Consider the following 14,360-nt stretch of genomic DNA (forward strand, 5'->3'; position numbering starts at 1 on the left):
AAACATTAGTTTGTATATTAAATCAACTTTTGATATATAATAGTAGTTTGTTTTATACATGGTATGATCCAAAAGTTCGGGGACTGCAGTAATCTATGACAACAAAAGCATGTATTTGAAGTTACAGCGTATGAAATGGATTCTACCAAACCACCTCTACGTGTTCAGGTTAATTTCACCTATGTCATGTGATTAAACTGCAAGTGCTGCTGTTTTTTTCCAGAGATAGTTACCTTTGTTCTGCGACGTAATAAAAGTGGAGTTTCAAGAACAACCTCCAACATTAAATTTTGTCAGCGTTTAGGTAAAACACCTACAGAGACTTTAAAATTGCTAAGAAAGGTGTACAGTGATTCTACCATTGTGAAGTCGAAATGATGGAGGTTGTTCTTGAAACTCACCTTTGTTCTGCGATGTAATAAAAGTGAACTATCTCCGGAAAAAAACAGCAGCGCTCGCAGTTTAATCACACGATATGGGTGAAATTAACCTGAACATGTAGAGGTGGTTTGGTAGAATCCATTTCATATGCTGTAACTTCAAATACATGCTTTTGTTGTCATAGATTACTGCAGTCCCCGAACTTTTGGATCGTACCACGTATTTCTTTCACTTTGGGATATTTTAGATTTCCTAAAATACTTTAAATTCATTTTACTATTGAAATATCAAGAGTTAAGGTGTCTCAATGGACAATAATGCAAACTAAAGAAAGCATTTCTCATAAAATAAAGCATAGATTTTCTACAGTTTACTTCTACTTCTATGTTTAAACTTTTTCTAAAGATTAAATATAGCACATTTAATTCAAATTTTATACAAAAAAAATTTTTAAAGAGCAGTACATTTAAATTAAGTAAAGTCAAAAAGTATAAAATCACAGTAACTATCTACTTCAATTTGATCAATTCTAAATTAAAAATAAATAAATAAAGTATGACATTTCTGTATTTAATTTAATGTTTGAATACAAAAAGCAAATTTACTGATTAAATATGTTTCATACATACTAAAATTAATATCTTATATAAAAATAATTTTAATAAGCATATACAGAAATCTTATATTATTTATAATAATATAATTTCTAAATATTTAGTGCTTATGGAAAATAACATATTTAGTTTTTTTTATTACATGAAGTTTTTAGAAAAAACAAGATTTTATTCATGAAAGCTAATGTATATTATTACTATATAATTTAAGATCTATTTTTACCACATTTTATTTGAGAATTTTATATTTTATACAGTTTATGCATAAATTTATCCCATAATCTACAATATGGTTATAGTTGAAAAACTGTAGCGAGAGGAGAGAAAATATAAAAATAAAATAAAAGCCTTTTATCTAAAGTAACCTTGAGAAAAAATATTACATAATTTGTGATATTACCCTACATTACTAAGAATTTCAAAAGTAGAGAAATATTTTTATTATTTAAATTATTCTACCATAAAATCATAGGAAAAAAAAAATGATAAGAAAGTGCATGAAATTCACTTGAATAACTGGCTTTGATTCCAGGAAGGTTATCTTTATAAAAATTATTCATGTGTAAAGCCTGTTCTGCTTTTAATATAAAATTATAACTAAATATAAATGAATCAATAGATTGAAAAATTTCTTATTACTCAAGTTAACTTTACATAGCTAGATAATTTTACAATGCACATTATTCAAATACTTCAAATATACATTAAAATTTATTTAAAGAAAACAAACATTCCTTTTAACTAATAAACTAAATTAAAAATCTCTCTAAATATTTTTTACATAACCACTTTTCAAGTATATTTTATTTTATTTGAATGTTTATTTTAATATTTAATTTATCAGCTCAAAAATATATCCTGGTTAATTAAAAAAAACTCCATTTTAATATATTTATATCAAAATCTAACTAAAATTTCACTTAAGCCAAATAAATGAACATTTAAAGATAATAATGGTAAACGATAAAATGAACAAAAATTTCATTATTAAACTTCCATAGGGAGAAGGCATACTCCAGTTTTTGAAAAATTGTTGAGTTTATCAATATTCACAGCATTATGATGTGATTTTTTATTTTACACAAATGTTTGAATTTATTCTTTATTCATAAGAAATTTACACCAAACAGTTGTAATGGTAATCATTTATCCCATAATCACATTACATTCATTATGTTTGGGTTAATATCAACTACTGAGCAAAATGCATGCTAAAATCTATATACTATATTTTAAGTATTGCACATGGTCAAAAATTTAAACTGTAACATTGAGAATATGCCATTGATGAGGTATTCAGTCAATGAGTTGGTTTAAATCTTTTTTTATATGAATGTAACTTTAAAACACTTTGCTAATAAGGTGCTTTTCGATTGTATCCATGTTTATTATTTTTGGTGCTTATCTTGATCTTAATGTAATTTATTATTTTTAATTTTGCATCATTTTCTTAGCCTAGCACTATTGCATATAAAATAAATTAAGTGTAAATGTGTTTTCACACTTTAAATGTACTGGAAAGTGAAAAAAGAACATGATTTGCTTTAAGGCAATATTCACTTTACAGCAATGATCTGGAACTTAACCCAACTTATTAGAGGTATAGTACAGTACATGTGTATTATAAATACTATATTATACAGATATATTAAATAATTGTATTAATAATAATATTTACTATTACATATTGTAATCATATTTGTATTTATTTTCAAGAATATTTAGTAGTGTATATATATATTTTTTTTATTTCAAGAGTAATTCATACAGACATTTTTATATATTCCAAACATTAAATACTGTATTAGTATATAGTTTTATGTAAAGTACTTTATGGTACTCGTGATTCAAAAGATTCTCTAAATTAAAAGTTTGGTTAATGGAAATCACACTATAAATTTAGAGGCACCACACAAAAACTGGTATGAAATCTTTTAAATTAAATAAATAAAATATTCACATATATTATGCTATAGAACAGGTTAGAAATCCTTTTAGATTCAAGGACTAAATTGCAATTTTATTTTGAAAAAGTGGATTTCAGATACATATTTGAATTATAAAAGGATACTGTAGAACACCTTCTAATAAAGAGAATTCTTAGAGTTTTCTAATGCCATGCCATGCTACAGAACCAACACACAACAAATTAATATCCAATACAATTGTACACCAATGTCACATTACCGAACAAAATAAATAGGTATTTATTAAAAATATTTTTAAATATTTATTTTTCTCATAACAGAAATTTTAAAAAGACTTATATAATTATATTTATAAAATTAACTTAAATGTTTCCACATTCCACAAGAAGAATAAAACTAAATAATAGTTAGGAGCTACACAATACAAAGAATATTCAAGGGCTGCAGGTTGCAAAACCCTATTATAGAACATTTTTTTAAATTTTCAAAAAAACAATACATTAAGGTTACATTTAATTTGGTGCTATAAACTGTCTTCTTAAAAAATTGATTTAAAATGTTTTTTAAATCTTAAAGTCTTTGTGTAATTGCTGTGCAGAACAACTTTAGTTAGCATATATTAAACCTGTTGATGTCCTGTGATAGCAATGATAATTTTTTCAGTTTCCTTCAAGATTTGAAAATTAATTTTTTACTAAGTAATGGATGCTTACAAAATAATAGGAAGCTTTGAAAGTAAAGTAATGCTTGGATTTATTATTAAACAATACTTAGTTAAGATTCTGAATTTTTTAATGCTAATAATTTAAAGAATAACAATTTTATTCCAGTTAGAGATATTCATAATGCTTACTTCTGTATTACAACAATTTAAACAAATGTTTCTATTTATTTAATACTAAAATCTCTTTGTAATAACTTTAATAAATATATATTATATTGACTGATTTTTTCCAAAATACTTTAAAGCATAATAACTATTTTAATATTCCTTTTCTCTTGGATTTTTCTACTTTTGGAATTAGATTTTTGTACATATATATATATAAGCATAATAATAAAATTTTGTGAAAAAATCAATTCCAAAAATAGAAAAATCCAAGAGAAAAGAAATATTAAAATAGTTATTCTGCTTTGAAGTATGGAAAAATCAGTCAATGGAAGAATCAAGTCCACCCTTCAGAGCTTTCATCACTAAATAATACCAACAAATCATCTTCCATGAAATAAATAAATATGGATACAAATATAAGGAAAATGATTATATATTATATATAAAGTATAAAAAATACATAAACAAAATCTTAAAAATTTTCAATTAGTTTATATATTTATAGCATGCTTGATTTATTCTAAATGTAAAACAATCTTAAAAATAAATTAAGCATATATAAATATTTTCTATTGTTTTCAGTCTTGTACTTTTACCAATGTTATTTCTTCTTTTTCCATATATATTACTGTTCCATCCTTTAATATCTTTCATTTTTACTAATAAAAAATTATATTTTACAAAACTTATAAAGTTATTTTTACATATGTGAATAATCCATCTCCATGTAAAATAAGTCTAAATGTTACAACATAAATTTTTTTGTATTTATTTTACTTTTTAAATATTAAACAATATTTGCATTGTAACATTTTATATTTTATTAGAGGGCTTTGTCCACACTCACTTCACTCATTTGTTCAAAACTTTTGTGACAATTCACTAATTCCCAGTGCCACTGTTTCTATTTCTCCGCTTAACTATACTATAAGCAGCTCAGACTCACCCAGCTGGCTTCTCTTTCTCACCCCATGGACTTTGCCACCTTATACACAATGAAAATTTCACAACAATTCATCAATTCCTATTTGTGACAATTTTAAGTATTTAGATGATATATATATATATATATATCATCTAAATACTTAAAATTGTCACAAATGTTTTTTCCATCAACCAGAAGAAAGATAGAAATAATAGGAATTATATATATTATATATAGGAATTATATATATTAATAATAGGATAATATATATATATATATATATATATATATATATCATCTAAAATCCATCAACCAGAAAAAGAATAGAAATAGTGGGAATTGATGGATTGTTGCAAAATTTTCATGTTGCCTGTTGCCTACTAAAGGCCATTTGAGAAATTGATTTACCTATGGAAAATTACAACTTTACATATAAGATGTAAGCTGATTTTTTGGGTCTTTTTTCGGACTAAAGTTGTGCCTTATATGCTCTTAAACATGGGTATATGTTATATTATTTTTTTATTAAATAATAAGTGAAGCCTTACAATAAAATAAAGTTTTTTGTTTATTGCTATATGTTCAAAGATGATGCACTCATATACCTGTATACTCAAAGCAGTGCTATTTTTCAGTAGGAATGAATACATACTACTAAACTTTTCTTAACTGCAAAAAGAAAACTATTTCAAAATCACTTGGAATAGCACCAAAGAAATTCATGCTTTATAATAGTTATATGATTTGGTTTTTCCTCCTGATCTTGTTTTAGTATATGCTATTATAGAACATTATTTGTCAGCCAGATGACAAAAGCTGTATAGGCATCAGCTTGCTGTTCTGAAGTCTTGGATCAAATCTGGATAAGAAACCTCAGTAAATTTTCATAGGCAGTCTAAAACAGACATGCTGGATCCCATTTCGCAAAAACCAGTTGCTCTCATTGCGGGAATAGCTGAACTAAAAATGGATATGATTAAAACAGCACTCTAGCATGCATGGGCATAGTCTAAAAAATAAGCATGTTAATTAGATCATTTGCTGATACCATTTCTGTTCATATGTAAACAATCACATCATCAATGGTAGTATATAATTAATTAAAGTTGTGATAAAATGAACATTTATATAGACAACAAAAGTAAATTGCCATCTTTTGCTGACTGCTTGGAAATGAGATTGCAGTGAGATATTTAACAAAATCAATAAACTAGGCAATATCAAATGAATATAAACTAAACTCCAAAAATAAAACTAATTTATTCAAAGAAATTTTATGAATTACGTTAAAAAAAGCAATATTTGTTTATGGTAATTCTTTATTCTTTTTTAATGGAAATCTGGAATGGTCACAATCAGGAAACTGCTTAATTTTTTTTTTGCAGAAAAAAAAACTCTTAGTAAAAAAAGTCAAAGATAAAATAACATTTCTCAATAGAAAAAAAAATGACACTCTTTTCATATTCTAAATTAACATTAAAGTGAAATTTCAAAATTTAGCAAAATATTTTGTATTTCACTCTCTCTTATGATTAAAAACAATAATTAAGATTGTTTAATTAAACATTCCCTTAGTGATTTTGTTATGGATTTTAAAGAATTAAAAGCTATTGGCTTTTTTCAGTAACATATCATACAAGGAGCAGTTGTTGATATAGGCTTTATTGATGGAGGAAATGCATTTTGGATCTTAATGACCCCTCTTCAGTCTTTACAATAGTTGATTATTGGTTACAAATTGACATTAAAGAAAATATTGGGTAATTGACTGAGTAGAATCTGTTTATAAGGATTGCTATAGATGAGTAGAAAATACAAGGTGGGTGGTGTTTAAAATACTAAAAGAGTAAACTAAGTATTTAATGTTACATAAAGATAGAGGTGAGCAGAGTTTGGATCATCCTTAAGTTCACTCTGCCTGCCTCTACCTTATGTAACATTAAATACTTTAGTTTACTCTTTTGGTATTTTAAACATCACCCACCTCGTATTTTCTACCCATCTAATACAGCAACCCTTGTAAACATTCTACCCTGTCAATTACCCAATATTTTCTTTAATGTCACTTTGTAACCAATAATCAACTATTATAAGGACTGAAGAGAGGTCATTAAGACCCAAAATACATTTCCTCCATCAATAAAGCTTATATAAACAACTGCTCCTTGTATGATATGTTACTGAAAAAAACCAATAGCTTTTAATTCTTTAAGATTGTGTTATAATTTTGCTCTTTATGGATTATTAATAAAATAAGACCTCAAGTAACCAATGATATAAAAAATTAATTACCAACTTTTTTAAACTGTATGCAATACAAGCTTATTTAAAAATACTAAAATATTTGGCTAATATTCAAAAAACTGCCATCATTGATGATTCTGCACTAATAAGAATAACATATTTTATCAAGATTTTTTCCTGCCCTATATTGAAACTGCCTGATTACTCATCTCTTCTGTTTAGCTCATAGCAATTATATTATAAATTTGTTACAGAACTAAGTGATAAAAATGTCAAAAAGAAAAAGCAAATTTAATAGAGAATTAAAGATAAAATTTCTATTTTTTATATGGTGAAAGAAAAGCAAAAGAAAATTAATCAGTATTGGTTTCTTTGTCTCATTTTAAAAATAACTGTTTGTAATGCCATAAACATTAATTATTATGTTGAAAACAATTTACAATATTTAATGATAAAGCAGTCATACAGTAGTTAAAGCAAGCAGTATTTGGCAAAAGAAACAATGTTTTTTAATTTCAAAGTAATATTCAGTATTATTTACTCATTCTTCCAAGAAGAGCAATTAAAACTGTTTATGCATATATTTAATTTCATGAATAATTTTTAAATGTTTTTTATTACTACTATAAACTTTTAGATTAAAATTTTGAATAGAAGACAGATTTCAATCAATGACAACAAAATGTCCTCTTTTTTGTCCTATTCATCATTTTTATACCTTTTTTTAAAAGATGGATCATCCAAACGTCCTCTTTCTTTTTATGAAATATAATAATTTTATTCAAACCTTAATATATATTCAATACTCATTTAATTTTATATCCTGAGCTTATTTATAGAAATGGAAATATTTATTTAAATTAAGTACTTTTTATTTCAGTATCATTCTCAATTAGAGCTAACTTGGAGTTTATCTTAAGATAAATTACTATGAAAAAAACTCATAAAAAAAATAAGGGAATCCTATATTAGGTATCTGATATCTACTGTATCTAATGATACCTCTAACCAAATAGTTGTTCTGACTTAAATTAGATATAACTTACTTAAATAAACTAAAAATTAAATGATTTTTTAATGCATTCAAAAATTTCTCAATTCAAATATTTAATAATTTAGTTTAAATTAACCTTTAATTTCTCAGTTAGTTAATTTATATAAAACAAAACCTTAACTTTTTATAACACATTAATATAGAAACAGGGCTATCAAGAGGATTTTTCCTAGGCCTGGTAAAAACACACTCTTAGCAATTCCTACCCCAACAACCATTGTTATTTTTACTAATACAAAAAAGAAATCTTTAAATTTGCTTTTTATTAATAAAGAAACATTCTACACATTTCATTTATTCAAAAAACAAAACAAATGGCCAAAGAAGCCACCACTATACACCCAGGCCCCATAAGAGCTTTCAAAAGCTTTGGATAACAATGTTCAAAATTCTTTTAAGTGTTCCTGAAAATGAATGCAAATCCAAAAGTGCTTGAATCCAATTCTACAGTTATATATACTCCATTAAAATATTTTTGTTTTTTTATAAAAGTAAAATTTTAGGGTCTTTTATAAATTAATTAAATTTATAAATGTTTTAATTCATATCATAAATTGAATCCTCATTGTTCCAATAAATTGCAATTAGTGTAGTTTCCACATTACAAAAAAATTGAAATGATTTTTGATTATTTTAATTTGATTTGAAATTTGGATTCTATACAGGAATAACCTAGAACCCAGACTGAAATGATTTGAATAAGATTAATTTAAAAAATGCATGCAAAACTAATTCCATTTTTTATTTTTGGTATCATAAAGTATTAAATAAAAATATTAAAAATAACATTATTTCTTCTTTGTATAATATGGAAAAATCTTTTAAACTAATAAAACAATTAAACATTATTCTTTTGAATGACATTTTCAAAATTAAAAAAAAAAAAATATATTCTCATTCCAAAAGTTCTGACGACTGCATTTTATCTTTTGTAACAACAAATATTGGAGATTTTTAAATACGTAATTAACTTTAAATAAATTTGTTATAATTATTTTTCATCAAGAATAGAATTTATATTTTTGTATAATATATACACTGAATTTATGAAATTCTAAAATGTGAATAATGTAATTTTTCATTTAAAATCTATATATATAAAAACGAATGAATGTCTGTGTGTGTGTGTGTTTGTCCTTTATGCATTGCCACACCATTTATCCGATTGTCATGAAACTTTAGGAAGTTGTTTAATACATTCCCGCGAAGGTTTGTGGCATATGTGAAGATTACCATTTCCCCCCTTTCAAAAATATATTTATATATGGATTAAGGCTTTTATGTCCAACAGATGGCGCTAACTTCCGACGACCTAAGTTTGCTTTTCTGTGAGGCATTATGCTTTTCTGTAAGAATGGACCTAAGCAGATCATTTTCTACCTATCTATATAAATAAAATACAAAGTTTGTTTGTTTCTACCGATTCCTTTGAAATTTTGACACAACGTTGCATTCGAATATGCACGTGTTTTTATATAATATACATGTCGAAATTCCCCCTACGGGGGAGATGGACGGGATTAAGGCTTACCGTGAAGAACTGGGCTTCTATTTATACTATTTTACATGCGGTTTTTTGCGTTTTTAATTGCGTTTTAATAGGTGACGTCAACAGAATATACACTAAAAAGGAATTTTTTAAAATTTCCCCACGGGGGAAGTGTTACACATTTATAATAGATACATTTTGAGCCACAACAACGCGTGGCCGGGTCAGCTAGTAATATTTATATATATAAAACATTTTATTTTGTATAAAATAAATTTTAGAAAACTTAACTAAATGTGCTTTAATTTACTAACAAATATTGATAAGGAACATTAGTTAAAAATGAATTTTTAGACAGTGAATAAATAAAAATAATGAGATATAATAAAGAAAATATATTGTTAGCTTCAGCACCTAAAAACATAATAAGACCTAGAACCAAATCATAATAAATTTTCTTAAAAGCAAAATTTCCATTATTGTTTCTGCATGACTCAAAATCAAAAATTCTTTTCACAGATTTAACACATCAGTCATCTGTTGTAAAATTTGATGTATTACAGATTACCCATAAAATGAAAAGCACGATACAGTTGCACAAAAGTGTTCAAATAATAAATCTTCATGAATTCATTTTTAAAACATTGTTTTATCATGTCCTTTTAATGTCAGAATTTCCACTGATTATAGTCTTATTTACTTATCCCACTTAATATGTTATTAGCTGGTTATATCATCAAGTCTAAGCAAAGTCTAAAGTAAATACTGTATTTACTCACATATAAGATGAGGTTTTTATTCATTTTTCACTGCTTCAATAACCTAGGTTGTCCTATATGCACGTGCGAAAGATTCTTGGCATTTTTGCAATAATTTTTGTAAACCATATGTTCGCATTTTTTACCGGATGCTCATCCTTTGGTGTTTAAAAACAAAAGTATTTTATCTGAGTCATTTGAATCCTTCTTGTGTATTGTCAGGAGTAAAGATGAATAGCAGTAGGAAAAGCAAAGCTTTTGGATTGAATTCCAAAATCATATGAAAGCCCAATATAAGTTTTAATCCATTCCCACATGAAAACAGATGATTATTCGGAAATCAGAATTTGGAGAAACTCATAAGTGTAATCGACAGAGTGGATTCGACTGTTAAAAATTGGCATAAAAAGGTTTCTGATAGTCCAAGTCCAGCCTTACATGAAAAAATTGTGTTGTCAATATTACAAGATTTTTTCCTTAAAGTTTAAAATGCCAGTAATTTCTGCAGGTCAATGTGTGCATTTACATGCATTTGATATTTTATTTGTGATTAAACAAAATAAAACTATAATTGTATTAATACATCTAATTTTCTTTATTTTGATCTTTAAAGTCACACCTCGTCCTGTATGTGAGATTGTCTTATACCGTATTTACTCGCTTATAAGAGATATCAATTTTATTCATAAAATTTCAACTATCAATGCTTATATATTTAATAATTGATACAGTAATGGTTATGAATGTGTGCTAATTCTGTAATTAAATGTGTGTTCAACTGAGACAAATATCATTCAAAGTTTGCAATTTTGATTAGTAGGAAGGTATCGTCCTGTATATATGATTAGGTAGAGGACAAATTAATTCTTAATTACTATTTTACCACTTTTTCATTCATTCTGCTTTATCAATTTCTTATGAAATTTTTCCAATATCAATTTTCAATTTTAAAGATAATCATATTATAGAAAACAATTAAGCAAATTTCATAAACAGATCACTATCATTTTTCCACTTAGACTTATTCTAACATCTGTACTCATTCTGCTAACATAACAAAACACAAAAATATTAAAGGTACCCTTTTTTACTAAGTATTAATACAATCATATTTTGTAAAATTGTTACTTTAATCAATCAAATCAAAACCATCAAATTATTTATTTAAATATAAGACAATAAGTAGAAATTTAGATAAATACATTCACATAAATTGGAACAAACATTTCACCATTCTTGTAACTTCTACAAATGGACTCTAGGTATTCTCCAATAATCGTGTTATACAATGCACTTACTATACATAGAATATAAACCAAATTCAATCAGATTTTATAATCTCTAATTATAGTATTTGTTAACTATATTATTGTAATTTGCCTACAAGTAGTAGATGCAACTAATTTATATAAACATTACTTGAAAAATATAGCTAAACATGGTTTATAATTGGAATATAATTTGGTCTTTGGGTTGTATTGTAAATGCAGAATTACATCTATCACATGTGCACTCATGTGAATGATATAAATATATATCCATTTTCCAATTATGTAAGTGTTATACATTAATTTTAAAAATTATTGTAACATTAGTAACATTGTGAGGAAATCATTATCTATTTGAAAAATTGTGAAAGTAATATATATAGTACTTTATATATTTCACAACTTTTAAAAATGAATATATCTAAGAATGAGAAGAATATAGATAAATTATAAAAATGATAAAAATGTTTGATTAAAGAAATTTTTAAACTTTAAAATAAACAATTTTGAAACAGGTTTTATCAGAAGAGCTTAAAAACAGGACAAAAAAAATTCAACTTCAACTGATATAACTGATTAAAATTTAACTGAGATAAATCTATTTTTATTGATTTCATTTTTTAAAATAAATATTACATTAGAGATGTTTTGAAGAGTCTTGTCTTTACATTTCAATAATTATATTTTTCCAATAATTTTCAGGACATTCATTGACATTCAACAACTGAATATTTCAAATTTATAGCATCAAATTTTAAAATATCCAATAATTACATGTGCTAATGTTTTACAGCTGGTTTTAAAATAATCAAAAAGAATTTAACAAGTTTGTTTATGCAATTTTAAAATTGCATAAACAAAGAAAAATCACACTTTGTATATCACTTTATATTTCTGATACTTTAAAAAATTTTTAATATATGAACTAAAAAGAACAATGACAAAACCATATATGTATTTTATATCTGATATTCATTTTTATATAAACAAATTTCAAATCATTATAAATAAATAGTTTAATTCAAAAATAATAATTAAAATTCATTTTACTTCACTATCTCCTTCCCAGCAATATTAGTCAATTATAATAACAACACACCTGAATTTATTTGCCGAGTTTTTTCTCTTTATTCCAAACGTTTTCAGCCTATTTTGACTTCACACTGATAATTAGATCATTTACTACCCCCATTAATTATTCATATTTTCATATTCATATTTTAATTCATTTAATTATTCATATTTTCATATTCATATTCAGTAAAAACGCGAAACAAAACCATAGATATAATCAACACACGCGGCAACAATTTGAAATACTACAGATCACAACAAAACTCTTACATCTTTATTTTACACATAAAATATAATTTCTGTAAAAGTTTTTCCTATAAAATTAACAATTACAAAAACAGTTAATGATATATCAATATCTTGTACGTAGTAAACCATCTTTTACAGATAAGCACGGTTTGGCGAATCTTTCCCATATAAAAAACATTTTAAATTTACAATAAAATAAATTATTATAAATTTAAAAAAGGATTTGTAATGAAAAAATTCATGAAATCGTGCTCATCTCTAAAAAGATGGTAATTACTTACAAAATATTGATATACAATTAACTGTATTGTGTGCATGTGTTATATGCTTGTTGTGTGTTTGTATTCATATGAAAACACATGTAAAATAATAAGTCTGTAGAAAAAATTAATAATGTGATAAATTCCTAAAAGATGATAATGATAATTTATATATTATTTTAATAAATCTTAAATTCTTAATTTACTCATAAATCAAAGGCAGCATCTATAAACACATTGATTATAGGTTAAATTAGAAATAATTGGTAATTAATTATAAAATAACACATTAGTATCTACATTATAATTAGTGATTAGGATATATTTTGAAATAAAATCAATAAATTGAAATTTGAATACAACACAAAGACGAAGAATTGACAGATAAGAAAGACTCCATTTTTCATCTCACCTTCCAATTTCTTCGAAAACATCGTAATGCAGCCGGAAAGGTGTGCGTTTAAATTCGTGCATCGTTTACCGATTATCATTGTCGCATCACATTATCACAAATCCAAACAGTTTTTCTGATGTTCGACCGAACAAACCACATAACAACCACCGCAACTCGCCTCCATCTCCATTATGGTCGTCTGCTAAACATTTCCCGATTTTATTAGGAGACAAGTATCGCCCTCTATAAAGTTAAATTATAACGATTCCGGTCTTCATTTTTTTTTTTTTTAATTTCCTTAAATAAGTTTATTTTAATTTTTATTTTATTGTAAATAATTTAAAATCATTTTCCTTGTATAAAAGTTATATGTTGTGCGAGTGTGGTGTAAAAATTAGATAACGTTGTCATGGAAACCGGTAAACTAATCCGCCATATTCGAGGGGAAAAAACTTGGAATAAACTTCAAACTTTACATTTTATACCAATATATTACCTTAGCAGTCAATTTATGCACAATAAATAAATAAATTATTATATTTTTAAATTTTTACTATAATACAAATTACTTTCCAAATAAGTCAACCTAAAATTTTTTATATATTTTTTTCAAAATGCTTACTTAATTAGCTGAGATAAATTGTATAATGCCAGAGAAAAATTTTTATAAAATTGTTATTTAGCATTTTTTACAAAGTATATTTATGAATTGTATATATACAAACACACAAACACAGCTGTGAATTGCCAATGTGTTTTAATGTGTTTTTACATACAGAAAGCATTCTGTGAAAGGAAAACTAATAAAAAAGGTTATAACAGAAAGCACATTATTAATCTAATAAATGTACAAAATTTAAGTTAGGAAATAATTTTATGCACAAATTTAT

The 14,360-nt window shown here is 25.1% G+C and overlaps 1 protein-coding gene across 1 annotated transcript in view; it reads right to left on the reverse strand.

Moving 5' to 3' along the window:
• Positions 1 to 13,703, reverse strand: part of LOC136979242 (death-associated protein kinase 2-like) — a 34,183-nt gene extending 20,480 nt beyond the window's left edge. The window contains exon 1 of the mRNA XM_067275186.1: positions 13,489 to 13,703. Coding sequence (XP_067131287.1) covers positions 13,489 to 13,550 — 62 coding nt within the window. The 5' untranslated portion in view covers positions 13,551 to 13,703. The remainder of the gene's footprint in view (positions 1 to 13,488) is intronic.
• Positions 13,704 to 14,360: the final 657 nt, after the last annotated feature.

This window comes from Centruroides vittatus, unplaced genomic scaffold (assembly GCF_030686945.1).
Source record: "Centruroides vittatus isolate TY-2023 unplaced genomic scaffold, ASM3068694v2 contig_6, whole genome shotgun sequence".
In the NCBI taxonomy this organism is placed as follows: domain Eukaryota; kingdom Metazoa; phylum Arthropoda; class Arachnida; order Scorpiones; family Buthidae; genus Centruroides; species Centruroides vittatus.